The sequence below is a fragment of the Bufo gargarizans genome, unplaced genomic scaffold (assembly GCF_014858855.1).
Source record: "Bufo gargarizans isolate SCDJY-AF-19 unplaced genomic scaffold, ASM1485885v1 original_scaffold_1219_pilon, whole genome shotgun sequence".
Classification (NCBI taxonomy): Eukaryota; Metazoa; Chordata; class Amphibia; order Anura; family Bufonidae; genus Bufo; species Bufo gargarizans.
In genome coordinates this window covers 769-14504 of record NW_025334278.1, presented here as the reverse complement: position 1 = coordinate 14504, position 13736 = coordinate 769, and the positions used below count along the sequence as shown (strand labels likewise).

The 13736-nt window shown below is 58.4% G+C and overlaps 1 protein-coding gene across 1 annotated transcript; it reads right to left on the bottom strand.

Annotated features, from left to right (window-relative positions):
• Nucleotides 1-318: 318 nt before the first annotated feature.
• Nucleotides 319-13361, bottom strand: CUNH1orf35 (chromosome unknown C1orf35 homolog). The gene is made up of 9 exons (XM_044273849.1): nucleotides 13246-13361; nucleotides 12487-12594; nucleotides 12204-12354; nucleotides 11577-11622; nucleotides 5463-5536; nucleotides 5296-5368; nucleotides 3474-3553; nucleotides 3278-3388; nucleotides 319-757 (listed from the first exon to the last, which is right to left on the bottom strand). The coding sequence occupies exons 2-9, from the start codon at nucleotides 12578-12580 to the stop codon at nucleotides 511-513; spliced, it is 876 nt and encodes a 291-aa protein (XP_044129784.1). The 5' UTR covers nucleotides 12581-12594; nucleotides 13246-13361; the 3' UTR covers nucleotides 319-510.
• Between the last annotated feature and the right edge of the window lie 375 nt (nucleotides 13362-13736).

Below are 13736 nucleotides of genomic sequence, written 5' to 3'. Positions count from 1 at the left end.
ATACACTGTGGTAATGGCAGACTGCACGGCTAGAGGCTGGCTGACACACCAGACGTCAATGATGAAGACGTGGGGCAGATTCTGAACCCCATACAGTGTGCGGCTCTACAGACCACACACCGGGTGCAGTCGCGCCGCCTTCCATCTTTCCTCCACTTCCTGCTCATCCACATTCCACTGCTCAGACCCGACACCTGTAAAGTGAGTCTGACAACTAATTACCTGTGAAGACAACAGCCACAAGTGACTACAACGTGGAGGCCTCCAGGCTGAGACAGCAGGGCACGGGTCAGACCTTTGGGGGAGGGGGCAAGTGTTCTTTATTTATATAAAACGCTGAGTATTTACAATGAAATTTCCCCCAATAAATCAAAATATGCAATAAAACCGTAGCCCCCATCGCTGGTGCGGACCCTGCTGACCGTTCCCGGCCCATCAGTCATACATGGCCAGCGCTGTCCCTGAGTGACACAGGAGGCGCCCCGTGGATCGCCCTGCCACACGCTCCCATCAATCGGAGTCTGTGTCGTGCCGTTGTTTGGCCCCACGCGGAGACGGCGACCTCCCCCTTCTTGCCTTGGCGGGGGGCCGTGCCAGCCGGGGAGGAGACCTGTCACTGGAAGAATGGCTGTGGTGGCGATGTGTGCTGCGGGGCCCGGGCGAGCGGCTCCGGTCTGATGAATGGCTGTCAGCTCTGCCGGCTCCAGGGCGCCGAGACAATGATGGATGAGGCTTGGAGGGGCCCATCCTCTTCCTCCTTACAATAGAGAAGAGCAGAACAAACACAAGTCAGCACAAAGAGGGGAAAAGTGCAGAGCCGAGCGCGCAGCAGCGGGCGGCCTGATGGTACATACAGGTCATGTGACCAAATGATATATCGCACAGGAGCTTCCCTAACCCCTTCAGCGCCGGAGTGTAGTTATACTAAGGGCCAACGAGAAAACCTAAAATACTAGAGCAGAAGCCACGCCGCCAGAGGTGGATCCAGTGCCCGATTATGGGGGGGTGACGTGCTGGGAAGGCTACTTTCACACCTGCGGCAGAGGATTCCGGCAGGCAGTTCCGTCGCCAGGATCCGGGTGCAGATCCGTCTGACAAATGCATTGAAATACCGGATCCGTCTCCGGTGTCATCTGGGAAAACAGATCCGGTCTTAATTCCCTTTGCATTTTTAAAGGTGTGCGCATGCGCAGACGGGACAGCCGGATCCGTTTTGCCAGAACACCTAATACTGGATCTGGCGCTAATACATCAATGTAAATTAACGCCGGATCCGGCGAGTGTTCCGGGATATTGGACGGAGATAAAACTGTAGCATGCTGCGGTATTATCTCCGTCCTGGAAAGTCAAAAAGACTGAACTGAAGACGTCCTGATGCCTCCTGAGCGGATCGCTCTCCAGTCAGATGCACGGGGAGGAAACGGATCAGTTCTTTTCCGGTATTGAGCCCCGAGGACGGAACTCAGCGCCGGAAAAGACTAACGCTGGTGTGACAGAGCCCTACAGATTCTGCACCATCAGGATTACTGGAATTTTCCATATTATAGTTTATATTGGGGGGGACCAGCATACGGGGTTAATATTGCTGTAGAGTAATTCAGGGGTGCTGCACCCACTTCTTTCACCTACTGTACGTATTATACGACACTGGGAGGGATGAGACGCTGTGGGCAGCAGTCACCTCTACTCCCTATAGGTGGGGGGGGCAGTCACCTCTACTCCCTATAGGTGGGAGGGGGGGCAGTCACCTCTACTCCCTATAGGTGGGGGGGGGGGCAGTCACCTCTACTCCCTATAGGTGGTGGGAGGGGGGGCAGTCACCTCTACTCCCTATAGGTGGTGGGAGGGGGGGCAGTCACCTCTACTCCCTATAGGTGGGGGGGGGGGGGCAGTCACCTCTACTCCCTATAGGTGGGGGGGGGGGGCAGTCACCTCTACTCCCTATAGGTGGGGGGGGGGGGCAGTCACCTCTACTCCCTATAGGTGGGGAGGGGGGGCAGTCACCTCTACTCCCTATAGGTGGGGAGGGGGCAGTCACCTCTACTCCCTATAGGTGGGGGGGGGGGCAGTCACCTCTACTCCCTATAGGTGGGGGGGGGGGCAGTCACACCTACTATCTATAGGTGGGGGGGGGGGGCAGTCACACCTACTCCCTATAGGTGGGGGGGGGGGGGGCAGTCACACCTACTCCCTATAGGTGGGGGGGGGGCAGTCACCTCTACTCCCTATAGGTGGGGGGGGGGGCAGTCACACCTACTCCCTATAGGTGGGGGGGGGCAGTCACACCTACTCCCTATAGGTGGGGGGGGGCAGTCACCCCTACTCCCTATAGGTGGGGGGGCAGTCACCCCTACTCCCTATAGGTGGGGGGGCAGTCACCCCTACTCCCTATAGGTGGGGGGGCAGTCACCCCTACTCCCTATAGGTGGGGGGGCAGTCACCCCTACTCCCTATAGGTGGGGGGGCAGTCACCCCTACTCCCTATAGGTGGGGGGGGGGGGGGGGGGCGGGGCAGTCACCTCTACTCCCTATAGGTGGGGGCAGTCACCTCTACTCCCTATAGGTGGTGGGAGGGGGGGCAGTCACCTCTACTCCCTATAGGTGGGGGGGGGGGGGGCAGGCAGTCACCTCTACTCCCTATAGGTGGGGGGGGGGGGGGCAGTCACCTCTACTCCCTATAGGTGGGGGGGGGGGCAGACACCTCTACTCCCTATAGGTGGGGGGGGGGGGGCAGTCACCTCTACTCCCTATAGGTGGGGGGGGGGGCGGGCAGTCACCTCTACTCCCTATAGGTGGGGGGGGGGGCAGTCACCTCTACTCCCTATAGGTGGGGGGGGGGGGGCAGTCACCTCTACTCCCTATAGGTGGGGGGGGGGGGGCAGTCACCTCTACTCCCTATAGGTGGGGGGGGGGGGCAGTCACCTCTACTCCCTATAGGTGGGGGGGGGGGGCAGTCACCTCTACTCCCTATAGGTGGTGGGAGGGGGGGCAGTCACCTCTACTCCCTATAGGTGGGGGGGGGCAGTCACCTCTACTCCCTATAGGTGGGGGGGGGCAGTCACCTCTACTCCCTATAGGTGGGGGGGGGGGGGCAGTCACCTCTACTCCCTATAGGTGGTGGGAGGGGGGGCAGTCACCTCTACTCCCTATAGGTGGGGGGGGGGGCGGGGCAGTCACCTCTACTCCCTATAGGTGTGGGGAACTGGGTGCTCACTTCTCCTTCCTGTGGGGGGAGCACATACCTCTCTTCCCTTTAGGTGGGGGAGAGAGCACTTACCTCTCCTCTGCTGCATCATCTGACGAGGAGTCCGCCCGCCGTCGCTTTTTCTTTTTCTCTTTCTTTTTTTTCTTCTTCTTCTCCTTCTTCGCTTTCCTCCTGACCTCCGACCTGTGACACAGCGACACCCAGACACTTAAAGGGACTGTCCACCGCCATCCCGCGCACACCGTAGCCACACACATGGTCTCCTCACCTTGACGTCTCCTGCTCCTCGCTCTTCTCTACCAATGGCTTCTCCGTGGGGACGTTCTGCCGCTCTCCGGGTTTCTGGTGCTGCGAGAGGAAGGTCAGAGGTCAGTGTGGGGGCGGGGCCAACGTGCTCGGGGTCATAGCGCCCCCTCCTGACCGCGTCCGGGTCTGTTCAGTGAAGCCGGGTGGATCCGTCTCGGGGGTCGTCACCGCACCAAAACTCTGATTAGATTTTGATACCATAAAAAAGTATTGTGATACTCGATACTGCGCGAAAAGACATAAATCACCCCAAAAAAGCTGCGAGCATTCCGCATTTTGTGGAACGTCCGGCCCAGAACAGAACAGGCCGAGCCCATCTTGGGGGGACACCACATGGGGGGTAGTTTAAAATATTTTAATAGTTCGCACTTTTTTTTGGGTGCGGCGATAAGTAATCTGTAATTATCTTATTATTTATATATTTTATATGTAAAATTGGGAAATGTTCCGGTGTTTGTTTTTTTGCTTTTTATTTAATAACCATTTCCCCCCTTTGGGGCCAGGACCCGGGGTCTGTTCCCTCTCTCTGCTGCCCGGGGCTCTGTGAACACAGCGAGGGGCTGGCCGCGGGCGGCTTCAGCAGCGTCCTGGCTGCCATGGTAACCGATCGGCGCCCAGGATTACACTGCTGGGGCTCCTATCAGAAGCTGCCACCAATAAGGAGGGGACTCTGTGGCCACCAATGATTATAATACTGGGGGGGTACACTGCGCCACCAATGGACTGATAGCACTGCGGGGGAGGGACTGTGGCCAGTGTGCCACCAATAAACATAATAAACACATTAAGTGTAGGCGGCGGTATCGGATACCCTGCACCCGCCCTCTATGACATGGCGCTGTGATACCCGGCAAATTGCTGGGGATCGCAGTGCTATGTCATAGAGGGCGGGTGCAGGGTATCCGATACCGCCGCCTACACTTAATGTGTTTATTATGTTTATTGGTGGCACACTGGCCACAGTCCCTCCCCCGCAGTGCTATCAGTCCATTGGTGGCACACTGGCCACAGTCCCTCCCCCGCAGTGCTATCAGTCCATTGGTGGCACACTGGCCACAGTCCCTCCCCCGCAGTGCTATCAGGCCATTGGTGGCGCACTGGCCACAGTCCCTCCCCCGCAGTGCTATCAGTCCATTGGTGGCGCACTGGCCACAGTCCCTCCCCCGCAGTACTATCAGTCCATTGGTGGCACAGTGGCCACAGTCCCTCCCCCGCAGTGCTATCAGGCCATTGGTGGCGCACTGGCCACAGTCCCTCCCCCGCAGTGCTATCAGTCCATTGGTGGCACACTGGCCACAGTCCCTCCCCCGCAGTGCTATCAGTCCATTGGTGGCGCACTGGCCACAGTCCCTCCCCCGCAGTGCTATCACTCCATTGGTGGCGCACTGGCCACAGTCCCTCCCCCACAGTGCTATCAGGCCATTGGTGGCGCACTGGCCACAGGCCTGAGAGCAGCGCGCTCCATGTCCTCTAGCGGCTGCGCGGCCTGGTACCGTTACATAGTAAGACCCGGGATGGATCCGGCTCTACAAGTATCGGCTGCCCCTCTGGTCGGAGCTGCAGTTTTTCTGGATTGTAACTGTTTTTAAAACATGTGAAGAATAACCCTCAACATCTCCTAGCAACCATCCCTGAAAGAGCGTTGCATCCGGACGCCTTCCGTTTCTCATGCGGCCCCGTTCTTTTCTAGAGCGGAGATCAGTGACTGACATGAATGGTCGGGGTTCAGGCCGGACGCTGCGCGTTCATAATACGGATTCTCGCCGATGCGCGGTCATCCTTACAGTAAAGATGGAGAAGCCCATCTTTGCTGCCTCCTTGTCTTCTTTGGAAAGCGTCAAGCGGGCGGCAGAGACACTGCGGGCGAGAACCACAGGCAATGAGACAATCCAGACCACCTGATGACGGGGCCACACTCGGCCGGGGCCCCGTCTCCTGTAATACACCTTACCTGGAGGACCCCAGGCCCAGCACCCGGTCCACATCCCGCTCCGATCCTTCCCGCTTACAAGCCTCCGCAAACTCCTAGGAAGACAGGAAGGAACGAGTCACAGCGCAGCTGCAGAGAAAGGGGCCCCAACACAAAGGGGCCCCACCTACCAGTTACAGGGGCCAACATGTGACAAACCCACAGCACAGACGACACACGTAGAGGGGCACCTGACAGTATACAGCACAGACGGCACACGTAGAGGGGCACCTGACAGTATACAGCACAGACGGCACCTGACAGTATACAGCACAGACGGCACACGTATAGGGGCACCTGACAGTATACAGCACAGACGGCACACGTATAGGGGCACCTGACAGTATACAGACGGCACACGTAGAGGGGCACCTGACAGTATACAGCACAGACGGCACACGTATAGGGGCACCTGACAGTATACAGCACAGACGGCACACGTATAGGGGCACCTGACAGTATACAGCACACGTAGAGGGGCACCTGACAGTATACAGCACAGACGGCACACGTACAGGGGCACCTGACAGTATACAGCACAGACGGCACACGTACAGGGGCACCTGACAGTATACAGCACAGACGGCACACGTACAGGGGCACCTGACAGTATACAGCACAGACGGCACACGTATAGCGGCACCTGACAGTATACAGCACAGACGGCACACGTATAGGGGCACCTGACAGTATACAGCGCAGACGACACACGTATAGGGGCACCTGACAGTATACAGCACACGTAGAGGGGCACCTGACAGTATACAGCACAGACGGCACACGTATAGGGGCACCTGACAGTATACAGCACACGTAGAGGGGCACCTGACAGTATACAGCACAGACGGCACACGTATAGGGGCACCTGACAGTATACAGCACAGACGACACACGTATAGGGGCACCTGACAGTATACAGCACAGACGGCACACGTAGAGGAGCACCTGACAGTATACAGCACAGACGGCACACGTACAGGGGCACCTGACAGTATACAGACGGCACACGTAGAGGGGCACATGACAGTATACAGCACAGACGGCACACGTATAGGGGCACCTGACAGTATACAGCACAGACGGCACACGTAGAGGAGCACCTGACAGTATACAGCACAGACGGCACACGTACAGGGGCACCTGACAGTATACAGACGGCACACGTAGAGGGGCACCTGACAGTATACAGACGGCACACGTAGAGGGGCACCTGACAGTATACAGCACAGACGGCACACGTATAGGGGCACCTGACAGTATACAGCACACGTATAGCGGCACCTGACAGTATACAGCGCAGACGACACACGTAGAGGAGCACCTGACAGTATACAGCACACGTATAGCGGCACCTGACAGTATACAGCGCAGACGACACACGTATAGGGGCACCTGACAGTATACAGCACAGACGACACACGTATAGCGGCACCTGACAGTATACAGCGCAGACGGCACACGTATAGGGGCACCTGACAGTATACAGCACAGACGGCACACGTATAGCGGCACCTGACAGTATACAGCGCAGACGACACACGTATAGGGGCACCTGACAGTATACAGCGCAGACGGCACACGTATAGGGGCACCTGACAGTATACAGCACAGACGGCACACGTATAGCGGCACCTGACAGTATACAGCGCAGACGACACACGTAGAGGGGCACCTGACAGTATACAGCACAGACGGCACACGTATAGCGGCACCTGACAGTATACAGCGCAGACGACACACGTATAGGGGCACCTGACAGTATACAGCACAGACGACACACGTATAGCGGCACCTGACAGTATACAGCGCAGACGACACACGTAGAGGAGCACCTGACAGTATACAGCACACGTATAGCGGCACCTGACAGTATACAGCGCAGACGACACACGTATAGGGGCACCTGACAGTATACAGCACAGACGACACACGTATAGCGGCACCTGACAGTATACAGCGCAGACGACACACGTAGAGGGGCACCTGACCGTATACAGCACAGACGGCACACGTAGAGGGGCACCTGACAGTATACAGCACAGACGACACACGTAGAGGGGCACCTGACCGTATACAGCACAGACGGCACACGTAGAGGGGCACCTGACAGTATACAGCACAGACGACACACGTAGAGGGGCACCTGACAGTATACAGCACAGACGGCACACGTATAGGGGCACCTGACAGTATACAGCACAGACGGCACACGTATAGGGGCACCTGACAGTATACAGCACAGACGGCACACGTATAGGGGCACCTGACAGTATACAGCACAGACGGCACACGTATAGGGGCACCTGACAGTATACAGCACAGACGGCACACGTATAGGGGCACCTGACAGTATACAGCACAGACGGCACACGTATAGGGGCACCTGACAGTATACAGCACAGACGGCACACGTAGAGGGGCACCTGACAGTATACAGCACAGACGGCACACGTAGAGGAGCACCTGACAGTATACAGCACAGACGGCACACGTAGAGGGGCACCTGACAGTATACAGCACACGTATATCGGTACCTGACAGTATACAGCACAGACGGCACACGTATATCGGTATCTGACAGTATACAGCACAGACGGCACACGTATAGGGGCACCTGACAGTATACAGCACAGACGGCACACGTAGAGGGGCACCTGACAGTATACAGCACAGACGGCACACGTAGAGGGGCACCTGACAGTATACAGCACAGACGGCACACGTAGAGGGGCACCTGACAGTATACAGCACAGACGACACACGTAGAGGGGCACCTGACAGTATACAGCACAGACGGCACACGTATAGGGGCACCTGACAGTATGCAGCACAGACGGCACACGTATAGGGGCACCTGACAGTATACAGCACACGTAGAGGGGCACCTGACAGTATACAGCACACGTATAGGAGCACCTGACAGTATACAGCACAGACGGCACACGTATAGGGGCACCTGACAGTATACAGACGGCACACGTATAGGGGCACCTGACAGTATACAGCACAGACGGCACACGTAGAGGGGCACCTGACAGTATACAGCACAGACGGCACACGTATAGGGGCACCTGACAGTATACAGCACAGACGGCACACGTATAGGGGCACCTGACAGTATACAGCACAGACGGCACACGTAGAGGGGCACGACAGTATACAGCACAGACGACACACGTATAGGGGCACCTGACAGTATACAGCACACGTATAGGAGCACCTGACAGTATACAGCACAGACGGCACACGTAGAGGGGCACCTGACAGTATACAGCACAGACGGCACACGTAGAGGGGCACATGACAGTATACAGCACAGACGGCACACGTAGAGGGGCACATGACAGTATACAGCACACGTAGAGGGGCACATGACAGTATACAGCACAGACGGCACACGTAGAGGGGCACATGACAGTATACAGCACAGACGGGGCACCTGACAGTATACAGCACAGACGGCACACGTAGAGGGGCACCTGACAGTATACAGCACAGACGGCACACGTAGAGGAGCACCTGACAGTATACAGCACAGACGGCACACGTAGAGGAGCACCTGACAGTATACAGCACAGACGGCACACGTATAGGGGCACCTGACAGTATACAGCACAGACGGCACACGTAGAGGGGCACCTGACAGTATACAGCACAGACGGCACACATAGAGGGGCACCTGACAGTATACAGCACAGACGGCACACGTATAGGGGCACCTGACAGTATACAGCACAGACGGCACACATAGAGGGGCACCTGACAGTATACAGCACAGACGGCACACGTAGAGGAGCACCTGACAGTATACCGCACAGACGGACACACGTAGAGGGGCACCTGACAGTATACAGCACAGACGGCACACATAGAGGGGCACCTGACAGTATACAGCACAGACGGCACACGTAGAGGGGCACCTGACAGTATACAGCACAGACGGCACACGTATAGGGGCACCTGACAGTATACAGCACAGACGGCACACGTAGAGGGGCACCTGACAGTATACAGCACAGACGGCACACGTATAGGGGCACCTGACAGTATACAGCACAGACGGCACACGTAGAGGGGCACCTGACAGTATACAGCACAGACGACACGTATAGGGGCACCTGACAGTATACAGCTCAGACGGCACACGTAGAGGGGCACCTGACAGTATACAGCACAGACGGCACACGTAGAGGGGCACCTGACAGTATACAGCACAGACGGCACACGTAGAGGGGCACCTGACAGTATACAGCACAGACGGCACACGTAGAGGGGCACCTGACAGTATACAGCACAGACGGCACACGTATAGGGGCACCTGACAGTATACAGCACAGACGGCACACGTAGAGGGGCACCTGACAGTATACAGCACAGATGGCACACGTAGAGGGGCACCTGACAGTATACAGCACAGACGGCACACGTAGAGGGGCACATGACAGTATACAGCACAGACGGCACACGTAGAGGGGCACCTGACAGTATACAGCACAGACGGCCACACGTAGAGGGGCACCTGAAAGTATACAGCACAGACGGCACACGTAGAGGGGCACCTGACAGTATACAGCACAGACGGCACACGTAGAGGGGCACCTGACAGTATACAGCACAGACGGCACACGTACAGGGGCACCTGACAGTATACAGACGGCACACGTAGAGGGGCACCTGACAGTATACAGACGGCACACGTATAGCGGCACCTGACAGTATACAGCACAGACGACACACGTATAGCGGCACCTGACAGTATACAGCACAGACGGCACACGTAGAGGGGCACCTGACAGTATACAGCACAGACGGCACACGTATAGGGGCACCTGACAGTATACAGCACAGACGACACACGTATAGGGGCACCTGACAGTATACAGCACAGACGACACACGTATAGGAGCACCTGACAGTATACAGCACAGACGGCACACGTATAGGGGCACCTGACAGTATACAGCACAGACGGCACACGTAGAGGGGCACCTGACAGTATACAGCACAGACGGCACACGTATAGGGGCAACTGACAGTATACAGCACAGACGGCACACGTAGAGGGGCACCTGACAGTATACAGACGGCACACGTAGAGGGGCACCTGACAGTATACAGACGGCACACGTATAGCGGCACCTGACAGTATACAGCACAGACGACACACGTATAGGGGCACCTGACAGTATACAGACGGCACACGTAGAGGGGCACCTGACAGTATACAGCACAGACAGCACACGTAGAGGGGCACCTGACAGTATACAGCACAGACATCACGTGTGGGAAGGGGCGTCACGTGCGGGAAGGGGGGGGGGCGTCACGTGCGGGAAGGGGGGGGGGGGCGTCACGTGCGGGAAGGGGGGGGGGGCGTCACGTGCGGGAAGGGGGGGGGGGGCGTCACGTGCGGGAAGGGGGGGGGGGCGTCACGTGCGGGAAGGGGGGGGGCGTCACGTGCGGGAAGGGGGGGGGGGGCGTCACGTGCGGGAAGGGGGGGGGTGGGCGGCACGTGCGGGAAGGGGGCGGGGGGGGCGTCACGTGACGGGAAGGGGGGGGGGGGGCGTAACGTGCGGGAAGGGGGGGGGGGGGCGTCCACGTGCGGGAAGGGGGGGGGGGCGTCACGTGCGGGAAGGGGGGGGGGGGCGTCACGTGCGGGAAGGGGGGGGGGGGCGTCACGTGCGGGAAGGGGGGGGGGGCGTCACGTGCGGGAAGGGGGGGGGGGGCGTCCCGTGCGGGAAGGGGGGGGGGCGTCACGTGCGGGAAGGGGGGGGGGGGCGTCACGTGTGGGAAGGGGGGGGGGGCTCACGTGCGGGAAGGGGGGGGGGGCGTCACGTGTGGGAAGTGGGGGGGGGGGAGGTCACGTGCAGGGGGTTCATGGATTGTTTAGGGTTATTTCATATTTTTAAACATTCGTGTTATCGTCATCGGCCTTAAAGGGGTTTTCCGAGACTTTTTAACTAATGAGCGATCATCCGATGCCTTCCCAAACAGCTGATCAGTGGGGGGTCCCGGGTGTGGGACCCCCACCGATCAGACACCGGTACCACACAGAGAACCGGACATCAGGTAAAACGTCTCAGTATTCGGGGATCTCACCTCCTTGCTGAGACCCTTGGGCTGACGCTTCACCGTCTTGTAACCTCTGAAAAAGAAGAGAGAGACGACGATCAGGAGGGGGGGGGGGGGGGTGAAGGGGCCCAGCGCCCCGGGGAGGGAAGGGATGAGGGGGCCCAGCGCCCCGGGGAGGAAAGGGATGAGGGGCCCAGCGCCCCGGGGAGGAAAGGGATGAGGGGGCCCAGCGCCCCGGGGAGGAAAGGGATGAGGGGGCCCAGCGCCCCGGGGAGGAAAGGGATGAGGGGGCCCAGCGCCCCGGGGAGGAAAGGGATGAGGGGGCCCAGCGCCCCGGGGAGGAAAGGGATGAGGGGGCCCAGCGCCCCGGGGAGGAAAGGGATGAGGGGCCCAGCGCCCCGGGGAGGAAAGGGATGAGGGGGCCCAGCGGCCCCGGGGAGGAAAGGGATGAGGGGGCCCAGCGCCCCGGGGAGGAAAGGGATGAGGGGGCCCAGCGCCCCGGTGGGGGGGGAGGGGGAAGGGATGAGGGGGCCCAGCGCCCCCGGGGGGGGGGGGGGGAGGGATCAGGGGGCCCAGCATCAGGCCATTCTACCTCTTGTACAAACCGCCATGTTCGCGTAGCCCCGCCCCTGTCCCAGCCCCGCCCACACTCACAGGGCAGCCAGCATGGCTTCCTCCTCCGCTTGCTTCACTGCCGCCAGCTCCTGCTCTCTGCTCGGCGCCTCCGCCGACGTCTTCCCCTTGGCGTACCACGTCAGGTCTCGACCCTTCTGCCAGCGACCGACTGGCGCCATCAGCGAGTTCCCTGCACAGACAGGCGCATTATAATAACCGCGGCTTCACACACACCCAGGGTGTCAGTACACACTGCAGTGCCTGCATTCCATTCATGAAGAGAACTATGGTAAGGAGATTGTACTATAACCCCCATCATTACCGAGGTAGTTCTCCCGCTGTTTATCTGTCTTCACATCGTCCCAGTTGAACTGGTCCTGGCCCCCGCGGACGCCTGCCCGGGACGAGCCGAACATGGCGGCAGGTTATGCTGCAAGAGACGAGAGGGAGGGGATGACGCTGATACACAAGCTCCAATGGAATACGAACACTTAAAGGGCTGCTCCGCCAGGGCACAGCCGCGCTCAGTGACTCCGACTCAGAAACCTCCTCCTTCAGCCTCGTCACATGCTCAGACTGCCCACCATGCTTTCCACTGCAGCTCTGCTTGATCAGACTGAGATCAGTACATGGAGAGATGCCGTGTAAAGCAAGGAGGACATACAGAGTAGGTGGTCACCAGCCAGGGGTTAAGGATGGGCTGCAGTGGACAGTCAGGAGGGAAGTGCAGCAAGGCATCATGATTCACATTATATGGCAGTGATAGAATATCTGTTCTGAGGCTCAGGCTACTGTTCTGCCCCGTGCTTTACACTGCAGCTCTGCTCTTTGGACGGCCATTTATGTGATTCAGACACAACAAAAGCAGCTTGGAAAAGTCACATGACTACTACAGCGAATCAGAATCCAGCTGTCATCTGAGCCGGGCAGAGGAGTGATGTGAGAAGCGATCTGATTGGCTGACATGGCTTCGCTCTTCACGAGGGCCCTGCCAGCTCCACTATGACGTCACAGGATCCGCACCGTCCTGGCGGCCCCGGCCGCACTCGCCGTCTCTGTCGCCCCCTGTTTCTTAACTTACTCAGATTTCCCGGGTCCGAACCACACACAGCAGCGCGCGATCACTTCCGGCGGAAGTCAGGAAGAAGGGAGGGGCGAACTAATCAGTCACGTGTCGTACATTGCTGCTGCTTCCCGCCATATTTATTAAGGGCAAACCAGACAAAACAACTGAACGAGTCACTGCAGCCCCCAGTGCACCTGTATATACCTGAGGAGGGGGTGATAACACTGCACAGCCCCCAGTGTACCTGTATACACCTGAGGAGGGGGTGATAACACTGCACAGCCCCCAGTGTACCTGTGTATACCTGAGGAGGGAGTGATAACACTGCACAGCCCCCAGTGTACCTGTATACACCTGAGGAGGGGGTGATAACACTGCACAGCCCCCAGTGTACCTGTATATACCTGAGGAGGGGGTGATAACACTGCACAGCCCCCAGTGTACCTGTATATACCTGAGGAGGGAGTGATAACACTGCACAGCCCCCAGTGTACCTGTGTATACCT

Excerpts from the sequence above, each read along its gene's own strand:
- CUNH1orf35 (XM_044273849.1), bottom strand. The coding sequence starts at position 12,580 with ATGTTCGGCTCGTCCCGGGCAGGCGTCCGCGGGGGCCAGGACCAGTTC. Across the intron at positions 11,623-12,203 it reads GAAGCCATGCTGGCTGCCCT|AGGTTACAAGACGGTGAAGC; the intron begins GTGAGTGTGGGC and ends CTTCTTTTTCAG. Across the intron at positions 758-3,277 it reads GATGATGCAGCAGAGGAGAG|GAGGAAGAGGATGGGCCCCT; the intron begins GTAAGTGCTCTC and ends CTCTATTGTAAG.